The 22,377-nt window shown below is 36.8% G+C and overlaps 1 protein-coding gene across 3 annotated transcripts; it reads right to left on the reverse strand.

Moving 5' to 3' along the window:
- Positions 1-66: 66 nt before the first annotated feature.
- LOC148373276 (cyclic AMP-responsive element-binding protein 3-like protein 3-B) lies at positions 67-22,377 on the reverse strand. 3 transcript variants are annotated; one of them, XM_088342176.1, is made up of 10 exons: positions 20,235-20,434; positions 10,645-10,740; positions 9,613-9,826; positions 8,902-9,035; positions 5,277-5,381; positions 5,078-5,184; positions 3,359-3,427; positions 3,196-3,280; positions 2,013-2,106; positions 67-771 (listed from the first exon to the last, which is right to left on the reverse strand). In XM_088342176.1, exons 2-10 carry the CDS (start codon positions 10,726-10,728, stop codon positions 650-652), a joined length of 1,014 nt encoding a protein of 337 aa, XP_088198302.1. In that variant the 5' UTR covers positions 10,729-10,740; positions 20,235-20,434; the 3' UTR covers positions 67-649. The 3 variants fall into 3 exon arrangements, with proteins under 3 accessions (XP_088198302.1, XP_088198130.1, XP_088198216.1); XM_088342004.1 differs by lacking the exon at positions 20,235-20,434 and adding an exon at positions 22,325-22,377 and having other exon boundaries at positions 68-771; XM_088342090.1 differs by lacking the exon at positions 20,235-20,434 and adding an exon at positions 11,916-12,049 and having other exon boundaries at positions 68-771.

Raw genomic sequence — 22,377 nt, forward strand, 5'->3', positions numbered from 1 at the left:
TCCTATGTGTCCTCCCCCTTTGCATCCGCTCGCTAACTCCACTGGATCAGCCAAAGGTAAATAGTGATTTTTTTTTTGTCCCTATACATGAATATTGATTTAAAGCACATTAAACCTCAATATTACTTACTTTATTAGTATTGTTTTTATCTGGGGTGCCAGTTGTTTGAAACAAAAGATCTAATTAGTTTAAATTTGTATAACCCGCTATACAGCAACTTCACTTTTACAATGGATTCGTGTTGTATCCTGGAGTTCTGTTTTACTTAAGTTACGTCACAACATTCATTTTTTTCAGCGGATACATTGTCTGTTTTTTGTCACAAAATGCTTAATAAAATAAAATACAAAATGAAACTTCCTAATATTTTAAGTCTTTTTGTTTTTTTCCATACTAAATTTTCGAGTATTTTCCGTAATTATTTATCTGACAGACATTTGATGCATAGAGGTAAATATCACAGAAAAAAAAAGATATTTTTGATAAATAAAATTTTTTATTTGGGCAGATGAAATCACAACAAGGTAAATTTTATGTAGAAAAAAAGAATTTGGATGGTGAGAAGAAGAAATAACGAATAATAAAATCATTCTCACTCATTCTCTGCCTTTTCCAGCTCGTTTTCGGCAGCAAATGAGTTGAAAAACATCAAAAATGGCGGGTAGGTCCCTGTTGGTGCCCGGGGGAGTGCATGGGCCCCATATCGAGAGGGGGCCCAACGTGGGCCATGTTGCTGGCTTGCTCCACCGACTGCATGGAATGCAATGGTGCTGGGGGCGGAGACACATTGCATCATTTTAATATTAAACAATTTTCATTTATGGATTTTTTCCCCCTGATATTACGAATTGAATGTTCAGTTCAAATAAGGTTTTTTTTTGTACCTGAAATTCGCTTTACTCTCGTTCCCTTCTTCCATCTTTAAGTTTTCTTACCTTTTTCCTTTACCTGCAACTTTGCTTCCTTCCTTCCCGCCTTCTGTTTTTCTTCCTCACGTTTTCTGTTTTTCGTCCATTCTATCCTACTTCCTTTGTTCTCTTTTTCCCTCCTGTTTTCCTTCATTTTCTTTGATCATCCTTCCTTTTTCTCCCTTCTTTCCATCCACTTTTCTTCCATTTCCCTTCATTTCTCATCCTTTTGCCTTTCTCATTCATTCTTTTTCCTTCTTTTCTTCCTTCCATTTTCTTTCCTCTCCTGTTACTCCTTCAGTTTTCCTTTTCTTTCTTTCCTTTTACCTTCCTTTCTTCCTCCCATTTTCTTTCATCTCCTATTACTCCTTCAGTTTTCCTTTTCTTTCTTTCCTTTTACCTTCCTTTCTTCCTCCCATTTTCTTTCATTTCCTATTACTCCTTCAGTTTTCCTTTTCTTTCCTTCCTTTGACCTTCCTACCTTCTCTCATTCTCCCTTTCTTCCTCCATTATCTTCTGTTCTTCTTTCCTTATTTTCCCACCCTTTTTGCTTTCTTTGTAACTTACTTTCCTCCCTCACTTTCTCATCCCTTCCTTGTACACACACATTCCTTCATTCTCTTCTAATCTTTCCTCAGTTTTTTCCTTCCATATTCATTCCATTTCCCTTCATTCTCTACTTCCATCTTTCATTCCTTGCTTCCTTCTTCACTTGCAAATTCCTTCCTTCATGCTGTCCAATTTTCCATCTGTTTTCCTTCCTCTCCTTTCCTCACTTCATTCCTCTTTCTTCCAATGATGTATCTTCCTACAAATCTTCCGTTTTCCTTCCTCCTTCCTTGGTGCGTTTCTTCCTTCCTTCGTCACTTTTGTTTCCTCGTTTTTTCCTTTTCATTATTTCCTTTTAAGTTATTTAATTGCAACAGTATGAAGTATTTTATGATTGATAAATATGAACATGAGTTTGTGGTGTATAGTTTTAGATCTTTTAAAGCATTTTTGAATGGAGAATAATAATAAGTTGCACTATTTCATTTGAGCGCTGGTGCACAAACAGAAATATTTTCTAAAGATTTGATGAATGACACATAAACAACACTCACCTGAGCTGTGCGTATACTCTTCTGATCTTCCTTGAGTGTAAGGATCCGGGTTTAGTTGCGAGGAGATGATGAGAGCGAAAGAAAGAAGCAAAACCTGACGTAAAAAATGCAGTTAGAAAACCGTTCAAACATTCATTTTTTTAATAAAAGGGAAAGTGTTCAATAAATTCACAATAGAGGTCCTTGTGGTCCCAAGAACATTGGAAGAAGACACTACAGAATTCTGAAGGATGTCATTTGGAAACATTCTGAATTATATTTCCAGATTTTCTCCAGTGACATGAAAGCTGCCGTTAATCCCCACCAGTAAGAACAAGACAAAACCAGCTGGATATGCCTGGAGTGGTTGAAAAGAGCTAATAGCTGGAGTTGGTCAGAGTTGGTGGAAGTGGCTAACTTTAGCGACGAGGTGGGTGAGATACTAAAAATGCCATTAAACGTTTGAATTCGTCAAGCATTTGGATCCTGAATCGGGGAACACAGTAACCTGAGTAGCTTAGAGGAAGAAATCATGGGAAAAAAAGCCAAAGATGCCTGAATCACAACTCTGCGACTTTTGTTTTCGATAACAGGTTGTGGAAGGCTATTGACACTGAAGAACAAAGCAGGAACTAAGCTAACAATTATAATGGCACCAAACAATAAGTGTCAGCCAAGTGGTTAACATGAATGGCTAGGCCCTAGGAAATGAAACCATGCCAGAAAGCAGAAGATGACTAGCTCTAGATGCCGGAATCGCAAAACTCTACTGTAAGGCAAGTGACAGTGAGGACAAAGAAGGAAAAGCCAAAAACAGTGTCTCGCGCCAAGCGATAGCTCACAGCCATGTGGCTAGCGTGAGTGGCTCAAGAAGGAGACGGTGTATAAAAAGAACGGCGTATGACTGATTCACTGGACTCAACAATGTTCAGCTGTGAAAGGCAAGTGACACTGAAGAGCAAAGCAGGAGCAGCTAACAGTAAAGTCCAGTAGCAAGCCTTAGCCTGCAGCCAGCTAAGTGGCTAAATTAAGTGGCTAGAGAAGGAAACTGTGGAGGGGGGAAGACCAGATGACTCAATGACGTATCTCGACAACATTTGTTTGCATGAGCAGTTGAAAGCCGCTTGACACTGAGTGAGATAACAAACTTTCTTTACAGGGAGCAGCTAAGGCAAGAGAAGGAAACAGCTGAAAAAAAACTCACCAAAAGGCATGTCCCTTTTTGTGTGTTTTTGTTGCTGTTGTTTGGAAGTAGTTCTTGGAGCTGGCTCAGTTGCTCCATTAAGGCACTGTTGTGCAAAGACACACAAGAGTTTGTATTCAATATTTGTTGTGTATTTCGGGGTGTGCCAACTTTTGCAACATACTTGTTCGTGTCCTCCAATCTCTGTACCTTCCTCTGCAGTTGGAGGTTGTGAGCGCTGCATGCCGACATCCTTAAACAGAAAGGAAAGAGAAAAAAAAAACGTCCGTCTGTCTTTTTTCAGCTTTTATTTTGTTTTTCTTAAACTTTGTCTTTTTGTATCATTTTTCTTCCTTTTTAAATGTTTCCTCTGCTCATTATTTTGTTCATTCCTTGTTTTTTTCCGCTTTATTTTGTTCATACCTTTGTTTATCTCTCTTCACCTTTAGTTATTTTTTTCTTCATTTTTTCAATTATTTTTCAGTTTTCTTTGTTTCTTATTTGGTTCTTTATTGTTTTTTTTCATTAATTATGCAGCTCATTCTTTTTCTGTGTTGCTAATTTGTTGTTTCCTTTTTTTCTGATGTTTTTCTTTGTTCTTACTTACATTCTGTCCTTGGTTTTGTATTTTTGTTTTGTTTTTTTTCCATAGTTTTTTCTTTCATTCCTTTCTTTCTTTAGTTTTTATTTTCCTGCTTATAATTTGGTTCTTTTGCTCCCTCCTTGTTTTGTCATTTTTGTCTTTTCTTTTTCTTTTGTTCCTCTGTTCCCATGTTAGTTTTCCCATTCACTCTTTTTCTTTCATCCCTCCATTAGTTCCCTGTTTTATTCATCGATTCCTCCCTTCATTCATTTGAACTCATCCTTTTGTTCTATAGACTGGGGGCACTAAATCATACACATAGACCCCTTCATAGATCCTTTATTCCTTTATTCTCTTCTGCCATTCCTCCTTCCTCAATTTTTTTCTTACATATTCATTCCATCGGGCAACACAGCAGCGCGGTGGTTAGCGTGAGTGCGGAACTGTTCTGAGGTCATGAGATCGAACCCTTCTGTGTGGAGTTTGCATGTTCTCCCCGGGCTTGCGTGGGTTTCCTCTGGGAACTTCGGTTTTGTCCCACATTCCAACAACATGCATTTCAGGTTAATTGGCCGGTCCAAATTGTCCCTAGGTGTGAATGAGCGAGTGAGTCCTGTCTCTGTGTGCCCTGCTACTGGCTGGCAACCAGTCCAGGGTGTCCCCTGCCCACTGCCCGAAGATAGCTGGGATGGGCTCCAGCATCCCTGCGACCCTACTGAGGATAAGCGGTGCAGATAATGAATAGAAGGATGGATTCATTCCATCCCAGTCAAAGATAAGGCATAACAATCCTCAGCTTTGATCAATACTCTGAAGAAACCAAGTTTCGTTTCTGCTAGTTCGGTGTTAAAATGTCACGTTGTTAGTGTGCCAGAATCAATTAAATAACGTTAATGATCGTAAATTGACGTTTTACAGGATCCCAGCGGACAAAGAAAAACAGATGCAGAAGCTTTGTGCCTCAAAGTCAGTCTGTGTGTGTACGTGAACGGTGTGAGCAGCGACCAACAGTAGCTCTTTTGTGTGTTTGTACCTCTTGTTATTAAACTGGCGAGGAGACTTAAATAGGCGACTGAGTGCATTATTGATATCATCAAGGAACATTATATTATGTATTATTTTATTGTTAAAAATATTAAACGTAGATATCCAAAGTAGATACTTACTTTATTGAGGTGCAAATAATATTACTGCTCGTGCACACACGATTATCACATCTATAGTTAAAGAACTTCAAGTTGTCAGGGGAATTAGTGGCGCCACCGTGTGGCCTGGTGTCACACTACAAGTGTGCTGTTATACATTCAAGTTTTCATGTACCTTTCTTCCAGACTGTCCAAATATTCCCTCTTCTTTCTGCGACTTTCTTGAGCTGAGCGTTTATTGCGGATTTTACGCCGGATCTTCTTCAAAATGCGCTCTTCACACTAAAAAGTGAATTAGATGGGGGAGAAAAACCTTGAAATAAATGTTAGCTAGCTTGCCAGCTCGCTTTGCGTGTGCACGTCTGGTAAGCGACCTTTGTGAGGGGAAGCTCGCTAGACAAGTTGATGCCTTCTTTTGCTAGAAGTTTCTTCTCATCCTCGTTGAGGACAAGTTCTTGCAAAGGATGTTGGGAATTTCTCTGGAAATGCAACAACAGAAAAAACAAAGATGCTAAAAAAAAAAGCATTTTGTAACACACTGGAGACAAAACATAAATATAATCATGACAAAAATAATATAAAATACACTCATATCTACATACACTTAACTCCAGAAAATCAGTTATTGTGTTTGTATGACAGTGCTCTCGAGTGGCTAATTTGTGCACTAAATGGTAAACGCTCTGCATTTATACTGACCCTTTGCACGTGACGTCAAGTTGCCTTTTCCTGCAGAATGAAAGCCATGATGGACGGCAAGACGTACTTGAGCGCATTGCAGGTGAATAGGCAGTTGAGTTAAAACAAAAAACCATAACCACGACAGAAAAATAGAACCACCACTTTTTACTGTAATGATTAAGTCATGTGTGGTGGGCAAGTTTCTAAGGCCGATTTGGATTTAAATCCGTCTCAGGTGTGCATATATATATATATATATATATATATATATATATGTATATTGATATATTGTATGGGATCTTATGGTTTAAATATGCCTTTTATACTCTTATATTTTTTTATACTTTTACATACCTTTATATTTTTATAGCATATTCAATAATTGTGTTTTCTTTTACAAATCTATGTTATCCTCAAATATGGCTTAAGGAAGCCAAAGAGTATATCCATGTTCTTTTTGTATTCTTGCAACAATTGTATTCTCTTGGGGCCTGCTAACTATTAATCAAGATGGCCCTCCTTTTCCTACATTTTATTCTTCTTACAGAGACGCATTGTGTTGCATAGTTTCACTATCCTTAGTGCTCAATTATTATACTTGCACGACATCCAGCAACCAACATTATACGCTGCATTTAAACATGTGATTCCTGTATAAACATTTGATTGGTTTAAACGAAATTACATGAACACAGCAAACCAATCAGATGTATGGTTTCATTCTTGTGTTTTCCAATGAATCAGCCTCCTGCCATGGGCGGAGCGTCTTATTCCTTCCTGAGCCAATCCTGGAAGCACGCGCCTTTGATAAAAGGGCTATCAAAAACCTAAATTTTCGACTCAGAGTTTGTTCATTTCTTCATCCTAATACAAGCTCAAAAAGATACACAATTTAAAAGCATGTTGCCAAAAAGAAGACAAAAATGTAAATTAAAGATGAAATGTTTGTGTTTAAGGAAGGAGGAAGTACATAAAGCCATGGCACGCTTAAAACCACAGTGCTAACTAATTGTGCATTTTTTTGGCCCTTGTACTCTAGGTCAATTTGTAGTACCTTGTTGTTTTTTGGGGTTGATGAATGAAGGGAAGGCTGCTGGGTTGGATGGATGCATTGTAGAGCATATCAGGAGAGATGGTGAATCTGTGATAGTGTGGCTTGTAAGGTTTTTGAATATATGTTTTGTGCTTGGAGTGGTACCAGGGAAATGGCTTAGTCCACGTGTGGTTCCCTTGTACAAAGGGAAAGGGGACAGGCTGGTGTGTAGTAATTCGTGAGGTACAAGTCTGTTGAGTGTGTTGGGAAAGGTTTATGGCAGGCCTATGATTAGAAAAATAAGGGATGAGACAAAAGAAGTATTTGGGAAGGAACAGTGTGGGTTTAGAAGAGGAAGAGTTTGTACGGATCAGATTTCTGCTGTAACGCAGTTGTGTGAAAAGTTCATAGAGAAAGGAAGATAGGTGACTTGGCCCTTATCGATTTAAAGAAAGCATATGACAGGGTAGATTGTGAAGCAATGTGGCAACTGTTGATGATCTATGGAGTTGGTGGCAGGTTGCTGTGTGCTATGCAAAGCTTATATGAGGACAGCAGAGCTTGTGTGAGAGTGGGGAATGAAGTGAAATTGGAACAGTAAATAATGTTATGATAAAATATTTTGCGTGAGAGGGGTTTCTGGTAAGAGTGGGTTTGAGGCAAGGTTGTGTCATGTCACCTTGGTTGTTCAATTTGTATATGAATGGAGCGCTGTGTGAAGTGCGTATTGAAGGATTTTATACATTTGACTATAAAGGATTTTATTCGATTGAATACAAGTTACATTTATTGAGTTTGATGCAAGATATTCACTGACTGTTTTTCTTCAAGGTGCATTAAAAGGTTAGGCTGTGTGGAATGCATCAGACGTATTTCTGATAACAGAATTCCTGTGAGTGCTGACGGAGAAGGCCAGACGCACAAGGACAGACATCGCGACACCCATCGGCGAGAAGGTGGTGAAGCCCAAGGGGGGCTTCCCTGGATTGCCCATGGGAGGAGCCAGCACGCCAGCTTGCGGAAAAATGTGGGCCGGGAGAAGAAAGCGAGAGAACGAGAGAGGAGGCTTGACAGAGACTCCAACGACACTAATTCGACTAATTCGGCCGATTTCGATGGAGTTCACTTCGTTAAATTAATAATGAAATTAAATCTGCCCCCGTGTGAAAATGTCAGCTTTTTTTGTCCATCTTTTCCATCAAAAAACGAGCGCGCATTGTTAGGTGAATGGAGTCAGATGACTAATTCGAACAATTTGGTAAATGATACATTTTAATATTTAACATTTTTGTGATGGTGGGTTGCATGTAAGTAAGCTGCTGTTTGCAAATGACACTGCTTTGCTGGCTGACTCAGCTGCCTGAGTGCTTTTGTAGTCGAGTTCAATAGAGTGTGTAAGAGAACGAAGCTAAAAGTTGATACAGACAAGACAAAGGTAATGAGGTGTTCGAGAGGTCAAGTCATGTTTATGAGAGGTGGGTTAGAGATTTTTTTTAAATGGTGCAACGTTGCAGGAGGCAGATGGTTTTGAGTATTTGGGTTGGTATGTGGCAGCAGGTTGTGGTTTGGAGGAGGATGTGAAGAAGAGAGTGGGTGAAAGGTGTAAGGCAATGGGGGTGCCGAACGGATTGATTAAATGTAGGAATCTGCCAATTGATACAAAGCGGGGATCGTATGATGGTGTGGTGTTACCAACAGTGATGTACGGCGTGGGGTTTGAGAGTAAATGAGTGTAATAGGTGAAATGTCTTTGAAATTAGATGTTAGCGTCATATGTGTGGAGCTTCACGACTGGATAGCTTAAGGAATGGAGTGAGGAGAAGAACTGGTTTGGACATATGGAAAGAATGGAGGAAGGCGGTTTGACTAAAAGAGTATGTAGTGCAAAAGTGGTGAGAAATAGAATGAGAAGACGGCCCGGATATGGTTGGCACGATGGAGTGAAAGGTTCTCTGGATGTGAGGTTGGTTAATTTAATGGATCCAACAGTGTGTGCTAGAGATAGATGTGAATGGCGAAGGGTAGTTAAGAATGACTGATATTCGACGCATTTGATGCAGAGGGGGTAAACAAGTGTATGCTGTTAGGCCAATATGCTGAAGTGTTGCATGGCACAGCAACTCACCCCTTTTTGTGCTGTGGGCTTAATGTTTGGTGTGAGAGCTAAGAGGTATGAATGAGGATCGTAAGCGTTTCTCGAATCAAGCCACCTTCTGCTAGGGTGGATATGGCTTGCGTATAAAGATAGTTATTTCAAATGTATCTATATAAAGATATATTCTTACTTTTTCTCCCAGATTGGACAAAAGGAGGTCCTTAACAGTGAGTGCTGGACTAGGCGTGGTCGCAGCACTTTGATTGGTGGATGTGAGGTAATACGTCATTCCCATCTTTTCCTGAAGGGCGTCCGACTCCGAACCTGAAACGAGAAAAACCTCCCAAAAATCTGAAAAATAAAAATTCTGCAGGGGTTGGATTCCTAAAATGAAAGTTTAGTCCCAATGCAAGTGGTTGTTTTAGGTTTTTATTCGTTTTATGAACAAATTTAAAATTGGTATTTTGGGGGGAGTTTCAAGAGAAAGTGTCATGGGGTGTACAAAACGACAATTTTTCTCAAATATTTGGGTAAAATCTTAGTCACTCTTTGTTTTTTCAGATTTTCTTCCCTGCTTTTTTTGTAATTTTTCATCTTTTTGTGGGGTTTTTTTTTGGTCCAATATTTCTGTAAATCTTTTCTTTAATATTTTTTTTGTACGTTTGTCTTTATGTCCAATATTTTAGTCTGTTTTTTCTTTATGTACATTTTTTTCTGATATTAATGTCAATCTGTCGCCAATCTTTGTCTTTTGGTGAATTTTAATTAAATATTTTTTTCATTTTTTTAAACCAGATCTGTCCTCTTGTTGACTTTGAATAACTATTTCTGACAATTTTTCATCAACCTGTCTTTTAGGGATTTTTGTCGATTAAGTGTTTTTTGTAAATTTTCAACCTACCTATATCAATGGCAATATCCGCCGTGATATCGTTTTGCCGTTTTTGTGATGGCCCGGGCCGTAAAAATGGGGGCAGGCTTGGTCCGTCCTCGCTCATTACGCTTTCTGGTGTTGGAGGCGACCAAGCGGGTGAGGCGGGGCCCGAAGATGACTCGCTGCCAGCCAGCAGAGAATCAAGGAAGTTATCGGCGTCTTTTACCTCCGCGCTCAGCGTCTGCAGTCAAAATAGGCAAAAGTATTGAACAAAATTGGACAAAAAATATACAAAAAAATATTCACAAAAATCAATGAAAGGACAAAAAATGAAGAGATAAATGACAGAAGTATTCAACAACAACAAACACATTCAGAAAAATTAACCAAAAAGACATGTCAAAAGTCAGTAAGAGAACAGGATTGCCAGAAAATTTATGAAAATATTCAACAAAAATCCATAAGACAAAAATATGAAAAAAAAATCACATAAATTCCTGAAAATATTTGACAAAATTACAAAACTTTGTGAAAGTATTCTACTAAAATAAAAACAAAGACGTTTACAAAGATCCTGAAATTTTTCAACAAAAATAACTAAATAAAATAAATAATTTTCAAAAATATTCAACAACAAAAAATCGCAAAGCCCAAACTTGACAAAAACTCAATATTTGACAAAAATCAAAAAGAAACAAATTGACAGAAATGTTTAAAAATACATGTAGTCAACAAAAAGTTACATAGAAAATGTATTAAAATATTGGAAAAAAATTGACAAAAAGTAAATGAATTTGAAAAATTTGTGAAAATTATCAACAAAAATCTACAAAAATCCCGACTGCTGAGAAATATTAACAAAAATTGATGAAAAAACAAAATTACCAACAAGAGTTAACAAAAGACAAGGATCGATAACAAAATTACAAAAATATTTTAAATTGATCCATAAAAAACCAACTTGAGGAAAAAATTGAAATCTTGGCAAATCAGAAATCAACAAAAAGAAAAAATTGCCGAAGATATTTCACAAATATTTTGGGGGGGGGTTGTACTTGCATCATAAATGGTGACGGTCCAGGGCTGGTTGCAGTGGCAACTTCCACTCTCATCTTTGCTGGTAAACAGGTCCATCAGATCCATCCTAGTTTAAAACTGGAGCAAAAAAAAAACAAACAAAACAACTTGATACAGGCCAATAAAATAGAGGCAACTGGCCTACATAATAAACCAAACAAAAAATAAAAGAATGATAATATAATCGGTTGCCTTTTTTGTTTTTTTATAGAAACACGGTTTACAAAAAACAAGTACAATTATTTGTTTTTAATCATTTCAATTAAGAATCTTGTGTGACCTAGGTATTGATATTTGTTGAGAATTAACTGGGTTGATTAATTTTCTATTAAGATTTCACTTTTATTTTGATTTGATTCAATTCACTTCTATTAATACATATTAATAATCGATGAATACATATGAACATATTGGAAAAGCAGTTTTTTAATCATCAACACCTGGAAATAACGCAGTAAATTTTAAACTGACAAAAAACTTGTGAAATAATTAAATAATCGTTACTCAATAATTAAAATCAATACAATTTACTGAACAATAATACCAAGGGCTCAAAAAGTACTTTTAATTTTAAGCAATTTTCAAGAAGATGGCAAGATTTTAGTTTATTTTTCTCCCAAAAAATAACCTAAACTTCTTATATGTAATAACTTGTGAAGCCCTTAGAGACTAATTGTGATTAAGGGCTATACAAATAAAAATGACTTGACTTGACTCCAAAGACATATAGGCTTTTACTTTGGACTGCAGATGATAATCAGTGAATAATAAAACCCAAAATTGTCTTTTTGTGAATTTCAAATTTAAGCGAGTTAAAAAAAAATGTATTAAATTTCCAGATCGTTGGTTGCTGAGAAGATCACAATTTTTTTTTATGGGAACTGAGTCAAAGACTTTACTGATTCTAAGCAACAGATTATCAAGCAGAATGTTTGATTGTGATTTTCGATCTGAATATTGATTGTAGTCTTAATAATTCAGAGTCTTCGACTAAACACTTTTATAATCTATGATATTAATACTGTATAATGGGAATGTTTATATTATTTATATGTATATGTATATTTTGGATCTGATTTTCAATTTTAATCCACTGATAATTCATAGTCTTTCACTATTGATTATTCATAAAGATTCTTTAACTATACGTTTTTTTTAATATTCTACAAAATTATCACTATACTAAGAAACCGTTTTGAACGTTTGATTCTTTTCTCCAAAATATTCTTAAAAGGTTTCCACTCTACACTTACTTTTCCTTGCCAAAAACTGTTGATTTCTCAATTTTGGTCCTTCGCGATAATCCAAAGATTCTGTAAAAATGTTCCGATTCCAGAATGGACGCTCTCTTGTGTGTGTCTTGAGCACTTAATGTGATTAAGGGGACAAAGTTGAAGTTTCCTATCGGTGTCTGTCAACCAATCGCAGCTGATTGGCTCAAACTCTTAGTCGGCGCTTTCGCATTCGATTATTCTGGAAAAGGTCCAAACCAAACTCGCAAAAAAAAAAACCGTAGACTTCGCCAGAAAAAAAGGCAATTTAAAGGTCCTGAAAACTCATTAGTTTCAGAAACAGGGTTAGGGGAATCAAAGGTTTGGGCATTAGGTTAGGGAGTTAGAGTAAAGGATTGGGGTCAGAGTTAAGAGTAAGTGTGGAGTTTAGAGTTCGGGGTTAAAATTTAGGGGGATAGTATTTCACAAAGTAGTTGATAGCTTACCTTGTAAGATATTAAAATATAGCTAACACTTTTTCAAAAAGTCTCCTTGTTACTTTTTTTTCACAATTTGTGTGTCCACGTCACAGCTAGCATGCGAGCTATTTAGCTAAACGTGATGCTTTAGGGTCCAACATCGTTTGAATAACACAAAATGTTTATAAATAGAGATTTTGGTATATTGTGGAATACATTAAATTTTCATTTTTGGTTTGCAAGCATAAAATTCTCATTGCTATGTACCTAAAATGATGGTAAACGGTCAAGCATCATCTGGATAAAACTTCACATCAAATGTTTTGGATATTGTGGCATCCAGGAAAAATTACTGGACTTAGAATGCTAGCTAGCTAGCCTGCAAGTTATGTAGCTGAACATGATGCTTTGGTCTAGCATTATGTTTACAACACAAAATACATACTTTAAATAAAAGTGATGCATTCTGGATTTGCCGGTGTAGATTGCTAACAGAAATTGATGAAAATATTCAACCAAAATTAACAAAAGGACGATAATTGACTAAAATATTTGACCAGGACCAACAACATTTCAAAAATTGACAAACATATTTTGGGAAAATTTAACAAAGAGAAAAATGATTTTAAATAAATTGCCAAATATATTTCACAGAAATTGAAAAAAATAGGAAAAACTGACAAAAGTATTAGACAAAAACAGCAAAAGGCTTAAATATACCACAAATTGAAATAAATATTGAAATAAAATGATAACAAAAACACAAACTTACAACAAATTTAAATAAAACTAACCCCCCAAAAAGGTATTCAGCAAACATCAACAATAAGACAAAAATTAAGTAGAATATTTAACTAAAATCAACAACAAGTTTAAGTTTGATGGAAATATTTGCCAAAAAATAAAAAAAAGACCAAACTTGACTTAATAATTGAACCAGAATCAGCTAAGAGTAAAATAAATTACAGACATTTGTCATAAATCCACAAAAAGATAAAAAATATGCAGGAAATATATTTAACAAAAATCACGAAAAAAAAGAAAGATGCCAACTAAAATGTAAGACAAAAATCAACAAGAAGTCCAAATCCGACAGTAATATTCACCCAAAATCAACAAAAGACAAAAATTAGTTGTTGAAAATCTCATCTCATCTCATCGCACCGCTTATCCTCAGTAGGGTCGCGTGGGTGCTGGAGCCCATCCCAGCAATCATCGGGCAGTGGGCAGGGGACACCCTGAACTGGTTGCCATCCAATCGCAGGGCACACAGGGACAGACAACTCGCTCGCTCATTCACACCTATGGACAATTTGGACCGGCCAATCCACCTGAAATGCATGTCTTTGGAATGTGGGAGGAAACCGGAGTGCCCACGCAAGCACGGGGAGAACATACAAACTCAACATAAAAAAACAAAAAAATTCAACATAAAATTTTTTTATGAAAAGAATACTAGCTATCGAGTGAGTTATGAAGCTAAACACTATGCTTTATGGTTTAGTGTTGTCTGAATAACACAAAACACTTATACATAAGCATGTAATTTGTGGCATTAAGAAGCATTTTTGTTTTTCATAGAATGCTAGCTAGCTAGTTAAAGTGATGATAGTCTAGCATCGTCTGGATGACATAAAATGCTTATACATAAAAAGATTTGTTTATTGTGGTATCCAGAAAAGATGTTTTTGTTTGCGAACTCACTCAATAGCATACAGTATCAGGATTCCCGCAAATCCTAGAAAATTCTTAAAAGGCATTGAATTATTTCAGAAATAAGGCCTTAATTGGTATTTATTTGTTGTAAATGCAATTCTTGAACATCTTAAATGTGTAAACACAAAGGTTTTGTTGTATTTATTAATCCAGGAAGTAAAGTTTTTTACAAGCATGTGTTCTTATGACATTACTATCAATGGGCCACAAATATAGCAGTGTTATGTTTTTCAAAAAAGGTTTACACTGGACCAAAAGGTCATTTTTCATGCATTAGGATAAAAATGCTTCATGAATGTAGCAGAAGAGTTCTTTGGAATTAGGAGTTATTGTTTTTTTTTGTTTTTGTTTTTTTTGCGACTTGGTCTTAAATTTGATTTCAAAATGCATTAAAAGTCTTTAAAAGTCTTGAATTGAACCTGCCTTAAGCCGTAGGAACCCTGATTACAATGTATTGCTAGAAATAAAGTCATTTGGATCCAATTTTATTGACTTAATTTTCATTTCTCTGCGTACTGTAATCTGCTGTGTCTCTTCCCTTATCTTTAGTGCTGTAGTAAAAGGCATCTGTCTCAGCTTTTTATTGAGAAGACTCACAATTAACAAGTTAGCAATTACATAAGACGTTGAAGGAACATGCTCTCTTGAAAACGTGCTTTTTCGCCTGATAACGATGGACATTTTTCCAGTTAGTTCGTGTTTCTGAATTCCTAGTATTAGTAGTACTTACTTTGTGCGCCAATAGGAACATCACAGAAAGCGCTGAATATTCCGTAAATACATGTCACTTTTAAACATAATACATGTGCTTTAATATTTGAAGTCACACATGCGTTGACTGAGAAAATATATCACTCGTCATTATCAAGTGACATTATATTAACAGTAGAAATTAGTAGCTATTAGAAGTAAGATCAGGCCTAAAAAAATTCAGCCCGAATGGACCCGAGTCACGGGTATATAAACCCAAACCCGCCCGAACAAAACGGATTGACTTGATTCGATAAGCGAGCACGAAATAAGCCCGAATCTTTAATCTTCTGCCAAAGTAAACATGAAGCTTTACTCCGGCTGTGCGTACCTTAGCGCTGAACTTTGCGTTTTGGCTGAGCTATGCAGCTTGGGGTTTACTTGAGAGTCCCTGAAATCAATTGGCACTGCAAATGCAGCGCCTAAACGAACGGTTTGACACCGAAGTGCAGCGAACGAAAGTGAAACTGAACAAAATGGCACCAAAAAGAAAATCAGATTCTGCAAATTACAAGCTGCAAATAGTGAGATATGCAACCAAACAGCAGAAAGAAAGTTTATAAAGCTTGTAAGCTTTTGCCAAGAAGGAGAAATGACATCTGACATGAGGGAGGTGGAAAGAGGAAGCCGCGTGTCATTTACCCTAACACCGGGAAGGAAATAATTTTGGGATAGTTTCATAAGCATTTCCTTTATCTCAGTTATACTTGAGTAAAAGTAAGTGCATGCTGTGTAGATCTCTCAAAAAGGGGAAAGAAACAATAATAATAACAAAATACAGCGAGACAGAAGCCCGACCGGCCCGCCTTAACGACTGACATTTTAAGCTTGAACCTGGCCTGAATTTCCAGCTGGGTTTGGGTCTGATTCGGGCCCGGGCCCAAGATTTTACCTCTAGTAGCTCTAATAGGCACATGTAACATTTTTATCAATTTCGGCTAGTTAGCTGCGCACTTGAAGCTAATCTATGGCAGCGGTGATTAGCTCAAGGACTAGAAAACCGACAAATGTCTACACGAATTTACACAAAAAAACTTTTGGAGGATTGTGTCCCAATTTAAAAGTGTCAGTCACTATATTTATATAGATTTTTTTTCTTCTCAACAAAGTCTAGTACTGGGACTTTATTTAGCATTCGAAAAAAAAAAGTCTTAAATATTAATTTATTCACTCAATAAATGCTTTATTTTGGTGTTTTTCAATTTTGCTAAATCAAAACTTTCTATTCAAATTGAATAATTGATCATATTATTTTTGTTGCCTTATTGTTTTAAAAGTAGATTTGTTTCCACATGATTGCATTTTCTGATTATAATATTATAAAATCTTTGGTATATCATGTGCATTGTACAGCTAAATACAGAGATCAAACAGTTTGTTTGCACTTAAAGTATATGTGAATTTATGATGTATAAATATGTTTAAAAATGTAAAAAAAGTCTTAGAAAATATATTATTTTTATGTCCTTTTTTTAGTCTAAGAAGTCGCATGAGTGATTTTTTTCAATTAAAATGTGATCAAATCTTAAATGTGAATTTTACGTCTCAAAATTGAATACAAACATAATGAATATGTTTAAAGTATAGATAAAATCCATTTACATAAATATATAGATATCTAAACTATCCTAACTTATATATATATATATATATTATATATATATATATATATTGGTGGCATTACTCCACAAAACAAAATTAAAGTGACAACTCCAGGAAGTGCTTCTGAATGATAATAAAGAAATAAAATCTAGAAAAAAAACATGATGTATTATCTGTTCAGTAATGAGGATAATAACAAGGTTTTTTTTTATCTTTATGATTGCTCTATCTGCAGTGTGAACCGTCTCAAAGTACACCTCATTATGACCTCTTTCGGAATTGTCGAGATACCAAGAATAACACTCCTGATATTTATTATTATTTTATATATATAAACACACACACACACACACACACACACACTGGAAAAATAGATATTTGTTATTTTGCTATTTCTCCCACTTGGAAATCATGGAGGGGTTTGAAATTGTCCTCGTCGGTACATGTCCACTGTGAGATAGAAACCTTAAAAGAAAAATCCAAAAATCACAATGCATGATTTGTTTGACTATCCGTGTGATATAGCTGCAAATAAGTAATGCTTCATAGTAGGGATGGTGTTCTTTGGATCGTACTCTTCATTCTTCTTCCTCCAATCATGCAATGGAATTATGACCAAAAAGTTCTTTTTTGGTCTCATCTGACCACAAAACTTTTTCACACGACTCCTCTGTATCATCCAAAGGGTCATATGCAAACTTAACACGGGCCTTGACATGTGCTGGTTTAGGCAGGGGAACCTTTCGTGCCATGCATGATTTTCAAATCATGATGTCTTAGTGTATTACCTACAGCAGGGGTCGGGAACCTATGGCTCGCGAGCCATATATGGCTCTTTCTATGAGTACCTGTGGCTCGGAGACAAATTTGATTGCATGCAAATTTTCTCCATCCCGTCCAAAACGTAGGCTACTAATCCTGTTCAGTTACACACAAAGCCAAACCAAAGCTGATCAGGTAGTAGTACTTGGCAGAATATTTAGGGCACGTTTTTCACTACAATTTACAGTCAAGGTGTCACACGAAAAAAAAAAAAAAAAAACTTGTTCTGGCTGTACAACGCTAAAGAATCCGTTATATAAAACCTCACTATATTATCTGTCTTCAGTGTTCAGATACCTTATGATGAATCCACAGAACAAACTGTAAATACGCCAAAACACCGGAAGAGAACTTAAAAGTTTTTTGATTGGGTGAGTGGGAGGGATGGGTGGAGCTATGCAAAAAGTGCAAGCACTCCCTCCCATCTCTCGCCATACGCCGTCTGCGCCAAAAGTGACCTCATCAGGCTCCCTATTTGCAGAATGTTGTGACGTTTTTACAAAATAACTGCTTACATCTGGTTTTGAAACCAAAATGTATGAAAAAAAGGGTCAAAATGAGTTTAACCGATCTTGAGTAATTGCAAGAAAGACACAAGTTTAAAGTGGTATGTTTGTTGATTTTGGGACACGGGCTCTGGCATTATTCTTTTCATAATTTTTATCAAATCATCAAAAATAAATGTGCTGAAGACTAAGCTTTTGTCTGGGGCGCGGGTTTAGCAATTTAGTAAATTTGTCTCATAATATATGGTGTGGCTCTTTCCCAAAATAAAATTAATATATTTTGCTTTTATGGCTCTTTGAGTCAAAAAGGTTCCCGACCCCTGACCTACAGTAACCTTGGAAACGGTGGTCCCAGCTCTTTTCAGTTCATCGACCAACTCCTGTCGTGTAGTTCCAGGCTGATTCCTCAGCTTTCTTAGAATCATTGAGACCCCACGAGGTGATATCTTGCATGGGGCTCCGCTCCGATTGAGATTGACCGTCATGTTTAGCTTCTTCCATTTTCTAATGATTACTCCAACATTGGACCTTTTTTCACCAAGCTGCTTGGAAGTTGCTATGTAGCCCTTTCCAGCATTTTAGGTGTACAATTTTGTATCTGGTGTCTTTGGACAGCTCTCTGGTCTTTGCCATGTTACAAATTCAAGTCTCACTGATTGTATGGGGTGGATAGGTGTCTTTATGCAGCTAAAGACCTCAAACAGGTGCATCTGATTCAGGATGATACATGGAGTGCAGGTGGACTTCTAATGGGCGGACTAACAGGTCTTTCAGAGTCAAAACTCTAGATGATACACAGGTGTTCACATACTTATTTGCAGCTGTATCACACAAATTGTTGGGAGAAATAGCAAAATAGCAGGGTGTTCACATACTTATTTTCCACACTTTACCTGTCATCCTTAAAAATTTACTGGAACATAAGAAAATGAGCAATAAGTGACCAAAGGGAAAAAAAACAATATATATATATTTTTTTTTATGTAGTCTTACGAGAGAGTGGAATATAAATCACAGTGTCTAGAGAATAAAACGGAGGAGGAAACAGGGAAAGATGCCTGAGTCAAGAAACTTGGCAACATTTTCTTGCATGAAAGCTGTGGAAGGCGAGTGACATATAACATCAATCAATAACAATAGCGGCTAGCAATAGCCTGCAGCCAAGTAGCTAAATTCAGTGACGCGTGAAGGAAACAGCGGATTAAATTGTGAAAGATGCCTAAATCAGGGAACTCAGCGATGTTTGATTGCGTGAGAAGCTGTGGAACCCAAGTGACACTGAAGGACAAAGAAGGTGCAGCTAGCAATAGCGATTAGCAGAGAGCCATACCCTGCAGCCAAGTAGCTATTTGGCAGCTAAACAGAAACAACAGCAGCAGCTAGCGGCAAACCATAGCCCTCAACCAAGTGGCTGACATGAGTGGCTAAAGAATGAAACATTGGATAAAAAAGTGGAAGATGCCTGAATGACACGACTGACTCATCTGTGTGCGTAAAGTGGCCCTAATGTGCTAAAAGCAGCACTGAGATGTGCTAGCTTAGCAAAATCCTCATTTGGGCTTCCGTAGTAGCAATATGGCCATCAACCATTATAAAATTATTTAAGTGCTGTTATATAATCACAAATTGCTAGCTCTAATGTCCTGTTTATGAGTCAATAAAGCTTTATATTATTTGAATGTAGTAGTTTTTCACCACTAGGGATCGCGATAAAATACACACTCTAGGGGATTAATTTTGGATTTACAGGCGTTGTTTGCTAGCCAAAATAATTCAAGAGTTTACAAAAATATTTAACAAAACAAACAAAAATGGTGAAAAATTGACAAAAATATTAGACAGAACAAAAAAAACGGACTATATTTTTGGACAAAAAATAACTAAAAAGACAAAGATTATACAATAGACAAAATTAATGCAAAGACTGACAAACATCAACCAAAAGAAAAAAAATGATGAGAATATTTGAGAGAGAAGAAGAAAGGAAAAGAGACAGAGAGAGAGAAAGAAAGAAAGAAAAGGAAAAAGAGAGAGACAGACAGAAAGATACTGCTCTAGTTGCTCTGTAAATGGCACCTGGCTTTGGGGACATCCAGCGGACAACGTTCAAACTGCAAGGCATTTTTCTCTTGTGCTTCTCTAAGCAACACAGGCCAGTTTCAAACCCTTGGTGGGCTAAACCGGGCCGCAAGCCGGGTGTTTGACAACATTACGGTGAACTACTTCATGCAAATTGTATTTATACATAGCAGAAATGTCTAAAATTAGCTATAGAAACGTTTTTTTTCAATAGTTGAATGTTTATCCTTCAAAAAATAAAGAGACAAAGAGGAAAAAAATGAGGGTGAAAGAGAGAGAAAACAAATCCAAAGAGAACTCAGAAGAAACAGAAAACAAGAAAAAGAGAAAATATAAAGGAGAGAGCAAAACGTGAATCCGGAAGGGAAAAAAAAAGGCAAAAAAAAAGGGAGGAAAACTGAAGCTACAGTTGCTTTGTGATTGGTTCCTGGCTTTGGCAACATCCGGTGATCATATTTAAGACTGCAGCACATTTTCCTCTTGTACTTCTATCAGCGCTGTTGTAAAGGGGACCCAGGTGGACGGGCTAGCTCCAGCTGGTGTTACACATTTCTTTTATATATTTTTGTTTTTGTTGTTGTTGTTTTATTTCATCTGCAAAATAAATGATAAATGTCAGTCTCACACGACACAATTTAATTGTCAGCATTAGGTTCATTTATTGAGCAAGTCTCACTAAATCACGCGAGATCCCTTTAACATTTACCGTATTTTCCGCACTATATGGCGCACCATGTTATAAGGCGCACCTTCAATGAATGATATATTTTAAAACTTATGCCATACATAAGACGCACCCCATTATAAGGCGCTATAAGTGCATGCTGGTTTAAGATCAGGTAATTGTGCAATTTTGTAATTGTAATCCTGTGCAGTCCTTCGAGACATTTTTGGGATTAAGGGCTATTTACGGTAAATAAATGTGACGACTTGACTACAGTAGAGAATGTAGTTACTTTATGCAACCTCTAGATGTTGCCACGCTCAAGGGAATGTCAACAAACCATTCAAAAAGGTCAAACTTTATTAACAAACAAGCTTTCCACAACTCCATTCACTCCCAAAATAAATAAACAGCCGTTTTATTATTTTCTCTGAGGTAAAGCATTTTCGTGACACATCTTTAACATCTTTGAACAACATCGACATATCATTTTATTTTTTGTCCATTTAGTCAACACGCAAAGAAAAAAACGTCTGATACTGTTATTTTAAATGAAACGTTAGTGCAATCGCAATAAAGTGACACTCGTAATGTGCAAAAACAACGAGTGCAAAGCAATAACATAATAACTGTAAAATGTAAAACGTAAACACACAAAAGAAAAACAAAGATCACTCTATAAGCTCCTCATCGACGAATCCCTCGAATTCTTCTTCTGCTGTGTTCGAATTGACCATATCTCAGTGAATGGGCCATCCAACACGTCCGGTGTTTTTGTGCCAGCGCTGTTGCCTTCATACGTATAGTTATCGTACTGACACTTCTGCTTGCCGCTCTTTGTTGAACAACCCACTGTTCAAGTGTCTCCTCTAACTCTGGCCATCTTGCTTTATTGCCACGGAAACTTTGTTGAGTTTTCCTTACTTGGCGGAGCTTATCTTCATCCTTTCTCCACTTCCGTACCATCGATTCATTTAAGTTTAACTCTCTCGCTGCCGCTCTATTGCCGTGTTGTGCTGCGTGACTGATCGCTTTGAGTTTAAACTCGGCGTTGTACGCGTGTCTCTTAACAGGAGCCATTTTTTATACAAATGCACGTATGAAAGAGAATCTCGCTCGCTCTCTCTCTCTCTCGCTCTCTCTCTCTCTCTCAAACGTGACATTCTGAATAATTCTGCGTTTGTTTAAGGTAAATTGTGCTTTACATCTTCACCAGTCATAACCCTGGATTCAGACAAATACTGTATTTGTTGAATATGAATTAAGCAGTTTAATGGGGTAGCCATTTTGCCACTTAGTAAACAAATACAACACGAGCCCCGGCAACTACCAATCGTTTAATATTTCCCAGTATGCACAGCGCGAAAAATGGAGTCGGCGGCTGTTTCTCGTAGTTGCGAGACCTTGCGAATTTAATATTGAGCCATATATAAGGCGCACTGTGTTATAAGGCGCATGGTCAGCTTTTGAAAAAAAAATAAGACTTTTAGGTGCGCCTTATAGTGCGGAAAATACGGTAAATACAATATGACATTGCCATCAATTGGTACTTTTCAAGAATCAATTGACAAATCACCATAACTGTACCTTCCAAAACAACTTACCTCGTGTTATTTGGTATCAAAATATACAAATTAACATCACAGTAGACTCTTGACCCAGTCCAGCATAACATAGCATACCTCACCCAAGGCCCTTATTTGCTGCTTATGCTAATGAGTGACTTACTATTTCGCTTATTGTAGTTTACAGACATAACAAACAACATTTACACACATATTTTCACATATTATCATCCCCACAGTAAGTGTGTTCCCAGTAAATACATCTCACCTTGAAAATAGATGATAAATGTCAGTCTCACACGACACAATTTAATTGTTGGC

This window comes from Urocampus carinirostris, chromosome 1 (genome assembly GCF_059441175.1).
Source record: "Urocampus carinirostris isolate Australia breed hairy pipefish chromosome 1, RoL_Ucar_1.0, whole genome shotgun sequence".
NCBI classification, from domain to species: Eukaryota; Metazoa; Chordata; class Actinopteri; order Syngnathiformes; family Syngnathidae; genus Urocampus; species Urocampus carinirostris.

Excerpts from the sequence above, each read along its gene's own strand:
- LOC148373276 (XM_088342176.1), bottom strand. The coding sequence starts at position 10,728 with ATGGATCTGATGGACCTGTTTACCAGCAAAGATGAGAGTGGAAGTTGC. Across the intron at positions 5,382-8,901 it reads TGTCCAATCTGGGAGAAAAA|AGAAATTCCCAACATCCTTT; the intron begins GTAAGAATATAT and ends TTGCATTTCCAG. Across the intron at positions 3,281-3,358 it reads AGATTGGAGGACACGAACAA|TGCCTTAATGGAGCAACTGA; the intron begins GTATGTTGCAAA and ends TTTGCACAACAG.